At 42.6% G+C, this 16,200-nt stretch overlaps 1 protein-coding gene across 3 annotated transcripts in view; it reads right to left on the bottom strand.

The window, feature by feature from the left end:
* The window catches only part of LOC102566101 (neurabin-1), an 88,498-nt gene that overhangs the window by 44,972 nt on the left and 27,326 nt on the right, over positions 1-16,200 (bottom strand). For all 3 annotated transcript variants that reach the window (XM_019480269.2, XM_014599404.3, XM_014599405.3), the window contains exons 3-8: positions 14,123-14,255; positions 13,362-13,482; positions 9,817-9,921; positions 9,499-9,619; positions 8,620-8,763; positions 5,435-5,488 (exon numbers count right to left, since the gene is read on the bottom strand). In XM_019480269.2, coding sequence (XP_019335814.1) covers positions 5,435-5,488; positions 8,620-8,763; positions 9,499-9,619; positions 9,817-9,921; positions 13,362-13,482; positions 14,123-14,255 — 678 coding nt within the window. The remainder of the gene's footprint in view (positions 1-5,434; positions 5,489-8,619; positions 8,764-9,498; positions 9,620-9,816; positions 9,922-13,361; positions 13,483-14,122; positions 14,256-16,200) is intronic.

Here is a 16,200-nt window from a genome sequence, read left to right as displayed (position 1 = left end):
CCCAGGTCTAAATATCTGCATTTTGTACACTCAGATATAGCTCATTGTCTAGTTTTTAGAAACGGGGCAGAAGGATGCATGTTGTATAGTAATATTACATTACAAGTAACTGGCTGTTATAGAGACAAATAAATAGCCAAAATTCACCACAAATTATTTAGAACTTTGTAGTTCTCCAAGATACCTTGTACACATACACTCCATTTCCAGAGCACATGGAGCTCATGGGCACGACAAAGAAAACCTGAAAAATGTGTTGGGGTTCTCCCTGCATCACGTTACCTCCAGTTACCCACAAGAAGAGGCATAAAGGGCAGAGTGAGCCTTCCATTTCCTGTCCCAAAACATAATCCAATAAAACAGTCCTTCAGGAGGTTGAGAGTTATCAAAAACTATTGTATCAGAAACAGGGTAGAAGGCTGTACTGGACTCAGTCATTCTGCATTATGGGGATAACACAATTATGAGGCAGTTACATTAGGTCTTCCAGTACCAAAAATCTCATTAGTGCAAAGAAGGCTGGTGCTTTTAATTCCAAAAGTCAGATCAGTACCATAGCGTGCAATACCAGGCACTCCACTCTCAGTAACCAAGGGTTTCAGCACCACATGCGAGTCTGGCTCTGCACAAGTTCCTCAGTACTGAAGGCTACAGCATTAGTGTAGGAGAACCTGATCCATGCCCTTGTGTTGGGATCTTCAGTGACAACACGAGTCGATCACAGCTCTAAATTTCTGGTTCATAGGAGAATGCTGATATTGTTAAGATTTGGAATGATTGTTAAGATTTGGAATTTTTCCACACAATGGAGGATCCATAACATTTGTGGTCTCAAAACACAAGGTAGTGTTTCTGAAGCAAAATATGATCCACAGTACTCACTGGCTCCTAACAAATTCAATATTCTTGCAAATTTCACACCTGCCCAGCACTGAACAACAGCAAAGAAAGTGACCCAGGTGTTCTGCCTCCTGTTATTCAACAGGGGGGAGAGGGGGCAGCAGGGAAGTAAGCAAGTATATCATTTTTGTCTGCAGCTGTCAAGTCATGTGGATCACCCAACAGCCTGGAGGACTCTAGGACAGTGGTTTTCAACCTGTGGTCCGCAGACAGACTATGTCGAAAAGGCCTACAAAAGATGAATATGATCAATCAAAAGTATGTGAATACACACACTTACAATTCAAAGGAGTCCACAACTCCATTCAACATTTCCAAAGGAGCCCGCACCTTCATCAATTTTTTAGGGGTCCACAAATGAAAAGAGGCTGAAAACCACTGTTATAAGACTCCCAGTCTCCCAGGCTAGCTAGCTCCTTTGGGAGCCCAACTCTCAAGTCATCTAATTCATCATGCTGCAGTAGTCAGGAAGCCTGGCCTGAGGACAGTAGTTATAACTACTGTCTGGACCCCGGGACTGCCAAATGGACCTTGAAAGCTTGTTTTAGATCCAACTGAGTGGAAGCTTGGTCTAGGACCAAAGCTGTCAGTGGAACCCAAATCTGGGCCTGAAGCAACTATCTTCCAAATTGGATCCACTAAATTTGGGGGAGAGAGAGAGAGAGAGAGCTGTCTCTCTCACCACCTTAGGATTGAAGATACTTGCACTCTCTGTTTTTAGAGGATTGAGTGAGGATAGGGTAGGTAGCTCCTGTCACATGCGGCAGCAGGAGCCTAGGCTCGTGAGCTCATTGTACACTTCTGGCTTACTGGAGAACCTAAAGAAACAGGCTGGACCAGTTGAATGGCATTCTCCTTTTCAGGAACCAAACAAACCCTTGAGAACACTATAAGCAAAAAAGCCTTAAGCAGGATAATGGCCACAAGCTAGCAGAGAGCAGATTTAGACTGGACATTAGGAAGAACTTCTTCACAGTTCGAGTGGCCAAGGTCTGGAACAGGCTCCCAAGGGAGGTGGTCCTCTCCCCTACCCTGGGGGTCTTCAAGAGGAGGTTAGATAAGCATCTAGATGGGGTCATCTAGACCCAGCACTCTTTCCTGCATATGCAGAGGGTCGGACTCGATGATCTATTGAGGTCCCTTCCAACCCTAACATCTATGAATCTATGAATCTAGGACTGCCTGGAATTTTGAGCCATTTTGGAAAGAACAGCACATGGGGCACTTGTGTGGTATCTGTGCAGCCTCAGGGCAAGAGGTATTTGGTGTCTATTGCTAGCAGTGATTATAGCCTTGCTGGGGGGAAAAGACCTTGAATTTGGAGAATTTAAGTTCACTGTGCTGAGGAGGTCCAGTGATGGAGCACTTCCTAGACTGAAGATGTCTTCTATATTTTACATCACTTATTTGTTTGCCAATGAGGTGAACAATAAACTACTTATACTTAGGAAAAATAGTCAACAGAGAAACAAACATTTTGGGTCACAGCCATCAGTGGTAAAAGGAACTGTGGAGAGGCTGTGCTAGTTCTGCCCTAGACAGTCTGCAAAGTAAGGGAACAGTTCCAATGGCGGCTGCAGTTCAAAAATGATTCTTATCTCATATACACGAGGAACGTGCACACTAAATGTAAAAAAATGTGGAGAAAAATAAGAGCCACCTTCTGTAACCTGCCTTACTGAGCAGTCTGCTTTGCAGGAGCACAAAAGGGGAAACGGTCAGAGGGAAGTTTCTTTAGTTTCATCTAACCTACAGATAATATTTTTCTACTCAAAAAAGAGACTCTTCACAGCTTTCCCCCTGTGGACTAAGTGGTAGAGGAGATAAACAGTTTCCCCCTCCTAGAGCAATCAAAAAGCTTAAGTACTCAGCCAATCATCAGCCTAAGAGAAGCCCCTTCTCACTGAAGCTTTCAGGAAGACTGGAGGCACAGAGAGGAGAAAGAATGACATGGAAGTTGAAGGGAATCTTCAGCTCAAATTTCCCTTCACTATGCAGAACCCCAAAGACTCTCTCCTAGATGTGATTATTTACTCAAAGTGCTAAACACATACACTACTCTAATTTCTAAAGACCATCTAATATTTGGCACACCAGTATTAAAATGAAGCAACTTTATGTCCACTGAAAAAAAGAATTTTGTTTCCTCTTATAATATTCAGTTAAGGGGAGCCTTCTTTACACAGTAGTATTTAAGCATTTTATACTGGTACAACAGGGGCTGGGGTGGTGCAAACACTAAAGAGCATGGTTGGCAGACCAGAAGTTGCAAGCTTGAGGCTGTAGCAGAAGTGCTCATGGCACAACCCTGTCAGATTCCAACAAGTCTTCGAATTCTGCTAAATACCTCGTCACTAGGACATGAAAAAGGAAGGAATGGACCAGCATAACAGATCTTCAGTTTATTACAGAATTAAGGTTTAGGAGTTTATTTCTAGCATTCCACACTGTACATGGAGCTGTACTCTTAAAATAAACTTATCAGCAGGAAAACTGATGTATCAGCAGTAAAAAAATCTGAGTTTTACTGCATTTTTCCATGGCAAATGGAAAACTGATGTGTCAGCAGTTTTCTATTTGCCATGGAAAAATGCAGTAAAATTCAGATTTTCACATTTCAAGGAGAAAAATACAGATATTCTCCTTTAAAGGAGAAAAACGTGGGAAACTGCAGGTTTCCCCTTGCAGGCTGGGAGAATTCTAGTCTATAAGGGGCTGGGGAGAGTGGGAGCAGGGCGATCAGGCAGGAGGTGCTACATGGCAGCCAGACAGCTTGAGAGCAGCTTCTACTACTCACCACAGGTAAAATCGGGAGGGGAGGGGAGGGAAGGAAGGAGGCAGGGAGGGAGGGAGGAAATTGGGCAGGGCTGGAGGCTCTGCTCAGCTGGGGCAGTGCGTAGGGCCTGGGGCAGGAATGTGCAGCCATAGGGTCTGGCTAAGGAGTGGAAAAGAGCCGTGGGCAGCTCATCAAGGGGACGGTGGGGAGCTGGCTCCCCGCCACTGTGCACACTCCCAGGTGGGCCATGGGGGGTACATACCCCCTTGAGATTTGTGTGCAGAGTTAGGACAGACGTAGGCTGGTGACTGTGGGCTTGCGGCTCCCTACCCTGATGCCCTCCCCACAGGGCCTCCGTAGCTCAGCAGGTGGGACACAGCACATCAGGGCAAAGTGGGGCAGGGAGGCTTGGTGTCACCGCCGGGAGCCCCATGCCACTACTGCAAGGTGCTCCCTGCTCGCCCAGGAGCAGTGGGGGGCATAACTTCACATTGCCACCGTCACTGCTGCTGGGCAGGCAGGGGGTACCTCACCATGGCAGTGTGGGGCTCCCAGCAGCAGCACACCTCCTCCTGCCCTGCTCAGCCTGCCACACCTGGATTTACCCGCTGGGCCACAGAGGCCCGAGAGGAGGGCAGCAGGGCAAGGAGCCCGCAGACAGCAGCCTGTACCACCTCCACCACAGGCTCCACTCCAGCCATGCCGTGCATGAAGGAGGGGGAGTTGGGCTCCAAAGTCTGCTCCAGCCACAGCAGCTACTGTCTCCAATGGGTGGCAGCCAGGGCTCAGGTGCTGCTAGGGAGGAGGGGGCTCCAGACCTGAGTACCTGGCCTGATAGCCCTAGCAGCTGGGTACCCCCTCCAACAGGGCTGGGGGTGAGGAGTAAGGGGCACTAGTAGAGCTAGGGGGCTGTGGCTTGGTAATGAAGGGCAATGGCATGGGCAGGGCATTGGCTCATCAGAGGTTTTCAGAACCACCAAGCAGTGGAAGTGGGGACAGCTGCAGCTGGACCTGCATTCTGGTGAGCAATGGAGGCAGGGGGAGCTCTGATTTTCCATGATAAAAAACCCAAAATCAAATGCCAAAATGTATAGGTATTTAGAATGTATTTTATTATAGTCATTGAGGCACTGGTAGGCTTCCAAACTGCTTTAAAATTGTAAATATATCAAAAAAATGTGTTCAACCGATACATATACATACACACACACTGTGCCCATAATGCTTTATTTGCACTCTGATTGGCTGATGGAAACAGCCAGAGTGCTTCAAGTGTGGGGCAGTGCTGCCCTGATTCCGAAGCTGCGCCTAGGAGCAGACAGAGGGTGGGGGAGCCGAGGCCAGCAGCGCTGGCCTTGGCTCAGCCACCCTGCTCTCTGCACGAGGCAGAACAGCGGCAGCGTGGGCCGTTAGGTGGCAGCACTCCATCCCAGCCCCCTTCTGCCCCCCACCATTCTTGATGGGTAATTGGCTACTACACACACACACACACACACACACACACACACACACACACACACACACACACACACACACACACACACACACACACAGAGGGGTTTTTTTTAATTGCGGAAAAACGCGGATTTGGGGGGGGTTTAATCAGAGAAGTTTTAAGAGAAGTTTTAACTTTTTAACAGAGAAAACCAGGATCCCTGCCTATCAGCTTTCATTTGGACTCTAACTTTTTCTTCTCAAAAACATGAAACTTACCATGAAAAATGTTAATATTAAAAGATTTTAAAATAATGTACTTACTTTCTCTTTCAGTTGATTAACTTCAGCTGTTGTAACTGCATGCTTTAATTGTAGCTGGAATGAAAAGTAGTTTTGTCAACAAACATTTCAAATGTCTTTTTATACATTTTAAATTTATCATGGATTATTTAGGACCTAATTCTCCACTCAGTCTAGCCAGGCTTGCATTAGTGTCCATTAACATACATTATATTCACTCCTTAATCTAAGTTATTCATGTTTTTACCAACTTAAAGGAGAATCAGGTCTTAACACATTATATGATATAATGTTTTTAACATACAAAGTTAAAAAAAGATTATAGGTGTTATAATATTCCTAACTAATTTAAAATAAAATAATGATGACCTTTTTCTTTTATCTGATTTATTTGAAGATAACAATAACACTGAAACTCAGCAGTCAGTCCTTTATACTAGGGCAAATAATAAATATAAAAATCAAATGAAAATTCAGTTGTTGAAGCATTTTTACTAGTAGCATTCATAAGCATTTTCATCATGCAGTTGAGCCACGTGGTTAATGTGCAAGATATGTCAAAGGGATTATGGGAAGTAGAAAAAGGCTTCATTTAAGTTACCTAATTATTACCACACCTTGAAAAGTTTGCTACTCTGCCAGTAGAATATTCACTGAAGATAACTATGGAACTCTAAATTTTCACATTCAATGTATGATTTAGAAGAGTGTTTCTCAATGTTTTTAGCCCCAAGGCACCCCTGGTGTGACCCGAGGCATGCCTGCGTAACGTCTGTGAGTTGAGCAGCACCCCATTTCAAAAACTAATTTATTTATTACAGCGCTTACCTCCTTGTAGAGGGGCTGAGCAGTGGGGGCAGGGTAGCAACCAGGTCAGGAGAAGCCTGAACCTCCTCTCACTTTGCAGCACCTTTCAAAAGATCTTGTGGCACCCCAGGGTGTCCCAGCACCCTGGTTGAGAGTCACTTGATTTGGAAGAAGCCAATTTCTTGTGAAGCACAGAATGCCAAAGAATTGCTGAAGTGAGTAAATTCATGAGTCAACACTTTAGATTTGTTATCAGAGTTTGGATTTTACCTAGTCATTTTCCAGCAACAGGCATGGTATTTATGCAAGGAAATCGCATTATGATTGGTCAGACTCCCACCATACTTACTAACCTATGAAAATTGAAAACGGTCTTTAAGGATTTAAAGTCTGAAAACTGAATTCTATTAATAACTTGTCTAGTACTATCAAGAGCAGTGGTGCTCAACCTACTGCTCACACAGTAGGATGTGTCCCCCTTCCTGCCCTTTGCCATGCTGCTGATCTACTCTGCAGCCCTCCTGCTCTCTCTCCTCCACTGTAGCAGGCCCTGTCTACCAGAGCTCTCTCCCTTCCTCCTGCCCTGGAAGGTAAGCTCTCTTCCTTTGTCCTCCCCCTCCCTGACACTGATAGACACCCTTCCCCCTCCCACCTTCCCCAAGAGAGTGGTGTCTTGTGGTGCAGCCAAGTTGCAAAGACCCAACCCACCCCTCTAAAACAGTGAGCACCACTGATCAAGAGCAACATCATCAGCCTCTATAGATAAAATCTCATGCAACTATTCACACCAGTGCCATCTCAAGATAGCAAAGCTCTTGGGCACAGTGTATTTTTCTCAAAAAAAAAAAAAGTAATTTAAGGGGCTAGGGGCCACAAAAAACACTGAATCAATGGACACATGTTAATTTATACTGCTGTAGCAGTGTGCATATGTGCACAGCCCCCTGGCTGGAACATTATAAAGTTTGCTCAAAGGTAAGCTCTCCACCAAAGGGGCTGCGCTCCCTTGTTTCCCCTGTTTTCTGGGGAGCCTGTCAGTGACCCCAATCATTGACAGCATGCTCATTTCCCTGCTGGGAAGGAGGGCAGGTTGTCAGTGATCAGATGGCAGCTGATACTGGAAGCAGGAGCTGTCAAAGACTACTCCCTTGTCCCCTCTTGCTCAGTGCATGGGGAGTCCAGAAGAGCTGCTCTCTTTGCCCTTGCTGACCCTGCAAGCAACAGGAGGCTGTACTTGACAGCTACTGCTGCTCAGCAGCTGTCCTCTCTCCTACCACCACTGCCACCAGAATGGCTCTATGGCAGCTCACTGTGGCTGAGCCCAGTGGGGAGGGAGAGCAGAAGACTGTGGATTGCTGTGGGGCCAAGACCCTACTCAGTGCTAGATCCAACTGTTCACACTACAGAGGGCTACAGAGAAGGTCCTCTGAAAACTTCCAGAACATTTCTGGGGCAGATTTGCCATTTTTGTCGTGTTACTGATGATGTAAGCATGTGGACACTACAAATGTAATGTGCATCAATCCCCTTAGAAGTGCTAACTGTTATGAGTACCATTCTGAGATGCTTAATTTTCCCACTATACCTAACTCCTAATTCTAGCTGTTGATTTAACTACAGAAGACACAGCCTAAAAGTAAGGTGTTATGATACTCAGCACCGCAATGTCTGAGTGGGAACCATTCAGACTAGCCAACAAAAAACAGAGGGGGCTGCATCTTATCCTTCTCTTGGGACCTAACCACTTAACTGGGCTTCAGAGAGGTGTCTGCATCAGACTGAGATTCACAGCCCTAAATTCTCTTCTGGAGTCCTTCACTACAGATCAGGGGTCACTCATAATACACAGCAGGAGTGACTAAAGCACTCAGCCAGGATGTAAGAGACCTTTTATGTTGTCTTTTGCCTGAAGACACTTCAGATTCAAACACTGTAGATTCAAATGCTCATCTCTTACCTATCTGGAGTGTGCCTTTGTAACATGTGGGCTGTACAGGCATGGAGACACACTCCATTTTCCTTTTGAAACTTTGCCACTGTACAGCAAAAAAAATGCAAGATTCATTGGGCCAGGAAAAAAGTGGCAGCATTGCATTGCAGCACAGTAATTAGAGCACTCAAACTGTTGTACAAGAAAAATTCAAAGGAGCTCTGGGGGTTCCAGACACTGCTATGAGGACTGTTTATCCAATAACTATTTAAAATGCATAATGTGATAAAATCCTTAAATTTGAAAAGAAAGTTGCAAGAGACAATTCGTAGTTAGAGGAAAGAGAGTATGACAAATAGGGATAGAAGGAAGTTTAATATTAATATCTTATAAGATTAAAATGCTCCTAGGTGCACCACAGATAACATGTAACAACTTTAAATAATGTAGTACCATTAAATACAATTACCTCTTTAAATTTAAGAAGAAGTTGTGCTGAATCCATATCCAGGGGTAAATTCATATCTTCGTTTTCAGGAAGATAAAAAACTTCCACAGATTTTCCATGTAAATGTGACTCAAAAGTATCTTCACCATCATCATAGTCATCATCCTGACAATAAACAAAAACATTAGTGAAGAAAGATCTGTGCTTTGTTTTATAAGCAACAAAAAAGATCTTTCTTAAATACACAAGAAATCCAAAATCATAAATCATAAATACAGCTTTTCTCCTAACTAGCACTTATTCTTTGTTCTTTTTAATTGAACAATTTTCTAATATTATAATGCTGCTTTAAGATGCCTGTGAACATCTTACATAAGAATTCTACAAACAGAAAAAGGAAAGAATTGATCTTTTTAATTAACTTCATCCCTTCAATTTGCCTCCTGGGTATCAGACTGAGGGCTGGTGGCAGTGTCAAAAAATGTCAAAGTGCTATCTGAGCCTAACAGCCACTTGGGTTAACTTGGTTAAGGCAAACCATTTTCAACAGCCTACAGCACAAAAGGGGGTGATGCATCACACTTGGATATGTTCAGCTTCCCAGCCTGAATGACCCAGGTACTCATGAATATCTGAGTCAAATGCAGGCAGCCCTAGACAGGTCTGGAACAAGGCTCAAAATTCATGCCTTTCAATCTGTAGCAAAAGAGATTTCTCTTTCTGTCACTACCTCATTATCATGTGGAATGACAATATTAAGTTATAAACTTTGCACTTTTTCCTTTGTTGTCCCAAGCTTTTGGTTCAAAGAGATGGTTCATACACGTTCAAAAATATATATGCAAATAGTTGTACATAAATACCATATTTAAAGAAATGCGGGCACTGACTGTTTTATACCTGTTCTGCATCATCATGGTCGTAGTGCTGCTCATACAGACTCCTCTCTTGCTCCAAAGTCTCACTAATGAGACGGGCTACTTCACTCTGAGTTCCTGGTTTCTCTCTTCCTATCAGAAATCTAGGAGGCAAAAACTTACAAGTTACCAAGTAGTGCAAGGTGAGTACTGATTAATATATCATAGCAAGCTACACTGCTGCCTTTAGTGACAAGTTCTGTTATTTTTTTTTAATTTACACAAAACTTTCTATGTTAATAAAAATCTGGATAACTTAAAAGCTAACATTTTAGAATTTATAACAATAATATATACATACCTGACTGTGCCTTTGGTCTTTTTTAGTACAGTGGCTGCAAAAAACTGAGTTACTCCTACTAGACTTGTACCATCAACCTCAACAATCTGATCATTTACTTGGATTCTGAAAAATAAATCATTAAATATTTATTTAGCCATAAAGTCAATAAAAAGATTTTGGTATAACACATTATCTCTATATTGATAAACATGCCTTGAAATTTACAAATATTTAAAATGACAATTATGGGGGTCCCAAAAGTCCATTGCTAGAAGAATTAAGGAATAGGAGATTGATTTACCATATTTACTCGAATATAAGATGAGGCTTTCTCCCCCAGTCAACATGAGGAAAAAGCCCCTCATTTTACATTCGCATACTAGGAAACCTCATTAAATACACTGCCTATCTATGAACTGCTGCTAAAAGCAGCACATGCCCAATAATGGAAACCAATTATGCAGTTAATTAAATGCAGCCAATGCTGAGCATGACTATGAAACACTTTTTTAAAATTAAATTTTGTGTTACAGGTCAAATTAGCAAAATCAGTTCTGAATCCTATTGACTGAGCAGAACTCAATCGTTAAAGTCCATGTGGTGCTACCACCAGCAAGTATCTTCCATCCCAGACTCTTCAGCCTAGGATTCCCAAATCCATGGGCAGGCATCCTACATGCAGACCCAAGTGCGGAGACCTTGGGGTTTGGATGCCCCCGAGTCTCACTTGCCCTTAGCCAACTGGCCAAAGGAGCAGCTAGTGAGGGATCTCCCATTTCCATGAAGTAGGTGCGTAGCCAAGATCCTCCACTGGGAGACTATAGTAGACTCTTGTAAGGTGTCCAGTCCACAGTGCATTGGACAGGTCTGCACCAACTACTACACAACGCCATTCTAAAGTGATCTCAGCCAGGCAACAGACCACTGAAGCAGCTATGCTTGATCTCAGCCTACAAGAGACCAAGAAGCAATAAATCACATAGCCCATATGGGAGATAAATTAATGCAGCCCATCTGAATAAGACATATGGTAATGCCCCTTAAGCACAGTGCCTCTGAGCACCAACTCTTGTTCAAGTCATGGTGAGCCATTAAAATGAATACATTTTGACTTCTTCACTCCCACAGCTGAGCTGCACCTTTTTTTCCCCATTTCCATTATTCCTAATTCTTCACCAGCTTTAAATGTCTGGCAAATATCAACAAACGGGACTCTAAACCATTTACCCAGAATCCCTCTGCTGTCCATTCTCTCAGCCTGTCACATGATTAGTGTGGCCCCACACCCCATGAGGTGAAGCCAGACCAGGCTGCCCTATGTCTCATCTGCATATAAAGTTTTGGAGGATCCTAGGAATCATGACAAGAATGCTCAGTTCCAGTCATGAGTGGGGTGGCTAATTACCACATGGGTCTTTTGGGGGCGGGATCTGGAAAACACAGGTATTGATATTGATTAGTACTGACAGTTTGAAATGCTGTTGACTCTGGTGAGGCCCAGCCCAATAACCTATGTGGTAAATCAGGAGTTTTTTGGCTTTGGATACCATACAAAATTTGTACTCTCTCTAAATAAGTACAAAAGGGCTGCTTAAAAGTGTGTCCATGGATAAACTTCTAACAGCTCCAAAAAAGGTAAAATGCATCAATTCTGGATAAACTAAGTCTATGGGTACTATATGCAAACTGCTACAGCTATGTTTATTCCAACATCAGGTTTTTCAAATTTGTTCCTCACTTCTGTGCGCTCAGGGAGAGTAGGAGCTACAGGAGAAGTTGGTGGCAGAGAGGGGGGAGGGTGAGGACAAAGGGGCTACCTGACTCCCCCCCAGGTTTATCTTCCTTGCTGTAGCAGTGGGAGACTAATAAATTCAACACAAACCTCCAATAATTAGATTCTATACCTGGAAAATTATATCAATTCTAAAAATGTTCCATATATAGAATCTAATTATTGGAGGGTCAAGTTATAATCAGGGCTGTCTTATATTTGAGTAAAGATGGTATTTTCTTTTCTTTTAATTATTACTTTTTTTAAAAGTATATTTTCCTTCATCATAGTTTTAGTTGTTTATTTTCTGGTAGTTGCTCTCTGTTAACCACATCATTTGTGGGGAAATGCTATGTCCATGCATATAGCACATGTATTTTCATGGGTATGCTAAGCAGACATAAGTTATGATTTGTAATGGTAATAACTGTTTGGAACAGAAAGACGTATGGTGACTAACAAAATGTGACTGGAAAAGTTTAAATATTGCCCCTTATGTTCATATTAACATACACGCATTAACTAAAAGTTTTGCTAGCAAAATTATTCGGCACAGATGCAGTCTTTATTTTGCTTATTGTAGATTAGACTACATAGGCTTTTGCTAAAAAAAACTCCAGGTCAAAATACAACTAAACAAATATGATATTTATTTGGCTGCACTTAACTTTTTCAACATTATTCATGGGAATTACCATATCAGATCAAGCCCAATGATCCATCTAGCCTATTTTGCTATCTCTGACAGCTGTCCTTGCCAGATGCTTAAAAATGATGCTGCAAGAAACCCTCTAAGCAGAAAAGCAAAGAATAATTTAATTACAGGACACATTTCTTCATGACCCACATAAACAGTGATTGAGATAAGCACTGAAACAGGGGGATTTATTCTCCTTGATTTTATCTAAAGTGAGTAGGTGCAAGATGGAGAAGGGCTAAATGTTCAACTGGCATACACCAAATGCCACTGAAACCAAGGAATTATGACGAATTAAACCAGCTGAGATTTGATATTAAATTTGGCTTGTTCAATAAAGGCTTTAGAGGTTTTTTTAGACTAGCTGAATACCAAACTGATCAAAGTTAAAGGACATTTTCAGTGCTTTCATTAAAATATGCTGCACTATACAATGTCCTTTGTATTATGGAATACGAGTAATTTTCAGCAAGATTGGAGCACTTAAATATAATAAAAATTACTATGCCAGTTACTTGACTAATTACTGTAGTGTCATGAAAGCAGAATACATGTCATATTTGTAGTTCAAGATTCTGTAACACAGAAGGGAGGGAAGGATGGCACCTTAGAGACTAACCAGTACAGAGGCATACGCTGTCTCAGGCAAGAGCCCAAGGCTTTGTCAGATGTAACGGACGTTCTGTAACTTTTCCCCTGTATATCTCAAAATAGAGTAATTATATAATATTCAAAAGGTCAAAAGTCTACCTAAGCATATTATCTCACTGGGCTACTATGGCTAAGATACACCCATTTCTATAGCTGATGGCACACAAGAAAGCACTGTGGCTAGCACTGTCTGACTGCCTTTGATCACCTAAACTCAATGACTAGATATCCATTTCCAGCTGGGGCAACTGGAGGCTGCCTTTGGCACAAGTCCAGGGTAGGGCTTGACCTCATGCCAATGAAGCCATGAGATACTTTTCCTGCTCTGCTACTACACCCTCATTTTTATATTGGATTTTATATGTATTTTACTGAAGAATACTTGACTATATATCATGCAAGATCAGTAACAAAATGGTATGAAAGACCTAACTGAAAACTTACCGCCCATCTCTTTGTGCAGCTCCACCTTCTGTTATTGTTTTCACAAAAATTCCTAGTTTTTCCAATCCCTGATCTGCACCGACTCCCATTCCAATAATACTGATGCCTAGGCCACTATCACCTGTAGGGTTAAAAAATCCCAACAACAGCCACCACATATTTTATAATATAGTTGACATAAATCACACTCACCAGTTATAAACAAACATGCCCTATTCCTTATCTATACTTAATCAGACTAAGGTAAAATATATTTAAGTCAGTAAGTAACGAAAGAACGCAGACTGGCTTGTTCCCAGCAGGACGAAAAACCCCTTACACAAGACTGAAGTCCTAGTTGCTTAAAATGCTCCAGGACAGCAATGCCTTCGAACACCAGTTGTATGGGAATTGTAGAAAGAGAGATTAGCATTACTGAATGCATTTTCTACTTACATCCCACCACACTGTAAATGACTGCCTAGTGGATTGCATTCTGAAGTTTATGCTTCTGAGCTATTAAGTGACCCAAATAAATCCTCTGGTAGTATAAACTGTTGAAGTTCCATTTACCTCAATTACATTATAATTACATTACAGAGACTGGTCCCCGCAAGTTGTTCCAATGAATTCAAACCATTCACAAATGTGAAACTAAGCACGTACCTAAATCTTTAAACTATTAAGACCTAAATGTCATAGAAGCCCACTTGAAAAGTGCTTCAGTCTGTATATAAAAGAAATTACTTTTCTCTACCAAATATTCGATAATTAATTTGCACCTTTTTCAATTTCTACAGGAAACACTTCCATTTTTTCCACCCTTTTCTCAAGTTCATATTCTGCTGATGCTGCTACTGGATCAACTTCTTCATTGCGCCTATCATATTCTTCATTTGAATAAGTGCTGAAAACCTTAGAAAGATAACAGAAAATGAGATTTCAGTGTAAACATTCTTTCACGTTTGAGAGTAGATTATCTACAAGCCAATATGTAAAGTGATAATTTTAAGGATTTCATTTTCTAAAAATTCAACTTATTTAAGAAATAACACTGCTGTTGCAAGGCAGTTTCTGAAGAACAGAGGAGGTAGTTAGAAGTGCCAAATACTTCGAATGCCTTTGTACTAAAGCACACTTTTCACATAGATAAATACAGAATTTTATTTTTTCATAAGTCTCATAAAAAAACAACACAACATCATCTGCCAATTATTTTCTTTTACAAACAGATGCTTTTTTTGGGGGGGGCAGGAGGGGAGAAGGAACTGTTTCCCTGGAAAAGGAAATGCCATGTTACATACATTACTAAATATAGTAATCACTCCAGCTGAACTTTTGAATTGTTAAAAATAACAGGACAATAAATAAAAAACTGATAAATAACCAGTACTAAGAGACTGAAGACTAAGAAGGAAGAAGGAATAAATAATATCTACTGAGACTGAAAGAAAGTATTCACTGGGTACATACATCTACATGTAATGGTACGTTGCCATAGCAATGTGCTACTGCGCTGTGGCATTGGCAGGCACAAACCGTAATGCTGCAACTACATCGCCGTAGCAACACGTCCTTCGTTACAGTGCGTTTCTACAGTGATGCAGTGGATTAAAAACTGTGCGCCACTGCGGTGCAGGCTGTTACTGCACTGACATTAGTATTTCCAAAAGGATGTACTAATTGACTGCAGTAACAACGATTCAGTAGGGGCACATGTAGACATGCCCACTAATAAACCCACTAAGTTTAACATATACTATATAGCTACTGGATTAAAAACCTTGTGAAATACAGTAGTACGGTCTCTTTTTCCTCTGCCTACAAACATATGGGTATCTTTTCTTGTTTTTTCTCCTGGGTTAGGCTGAGCAGCCTCAATGAGTTCTTTGCCTCAGTGTTCCTAAGTGAGGGGCACGACAAGTCTCTCACTGGGGTTGTAGAGAGGCAGCAGCAAGGCGCCAGACTTCCATACGTAAATCCTGAGGTGGTGCAGAGTCATTTGGATGAACTGGATGCCTTTAAATCGGCAGGCCCGGATGGGCTCCATCCGAGGGTGCTGAAGGCACTGGCCGACATCACTGCAGAGCCACTGGCGGGAATATTCGAACGCTCATGGCGCACGGGCCAAGTCCCAGAGGACTGGAAAAGGGCTAACGTGGTCCCCATTTTCAAAAAGGGGAGGAAGGAGGACCCGGGCAACTATAGGCCGGTCAGTCTCACCTCCATCCTTGGTAAAGTCTTTGAAAAAATTATCAAGGCTCATATTTGTGAGAGCCTGGCAGGGCAAATTATGCTGAGGGGAAACCAGCATGGGTTTGTGGCGGGCAGATCGTGCCTGACCAACCTAGTCTCTTTCTATGACCAGGTTACGAAACGCCTGGACACAGGAGGAGGGGTGGATGTCGTATACTTAGACTTCAGGAAGGCCTTCGATACGGTATCCCACACCATACTGGTGAACAAGCTAAGAGGCTGTGATGTGGATGACTACACAGTCCGGTGGGTGGCGAATTGGCTACAGGGTCGCACCCAAAGAGTCGTGGTGGATGGGTCGGTCTCAACCTGGAAGGGTGTGGGCAGTGGGGTCCCGCAGGGCTCGGTCCTTGGACCGATACTCTTTAATGTCTTCATCAGTGACTTGGACGAGGGAGTCAAATGTACTCTGTCCAAGTTTGCAGATGACACAAAGCTATGGGGAGAAGTGGACACGCCGGAGGGCAGGGAACAGCTGCAAGCAGACCTGGACAGGTTGGACAAGTGGGCAGAAAACAACAGGATGCAGTTCAACAAGGAGAAATGCAAAGTGCTGCACCTAGGGAGGAAAAATGTCCAGCACACCTACAGCCTAGGGAATGAC

Source organism: Alligator mississippiensis, chromosome 4 (assembly GCF_030867095.1).
Source record: "Alligator mississippiensis isolate rAllMis1 chromosome 4, rAllMis1, whole genome shotgun sequence".
Lineage (NCBI taxonomy): Eukaryota > Metazoa > Chordata > Crocodylia > Alligatoridae > Alligator > Alligator mississippiensis.
Note: the sequence above shows the minus strand (reverse complement) of the source record. Positions and strands in the feature narration are given on the sequence as shown.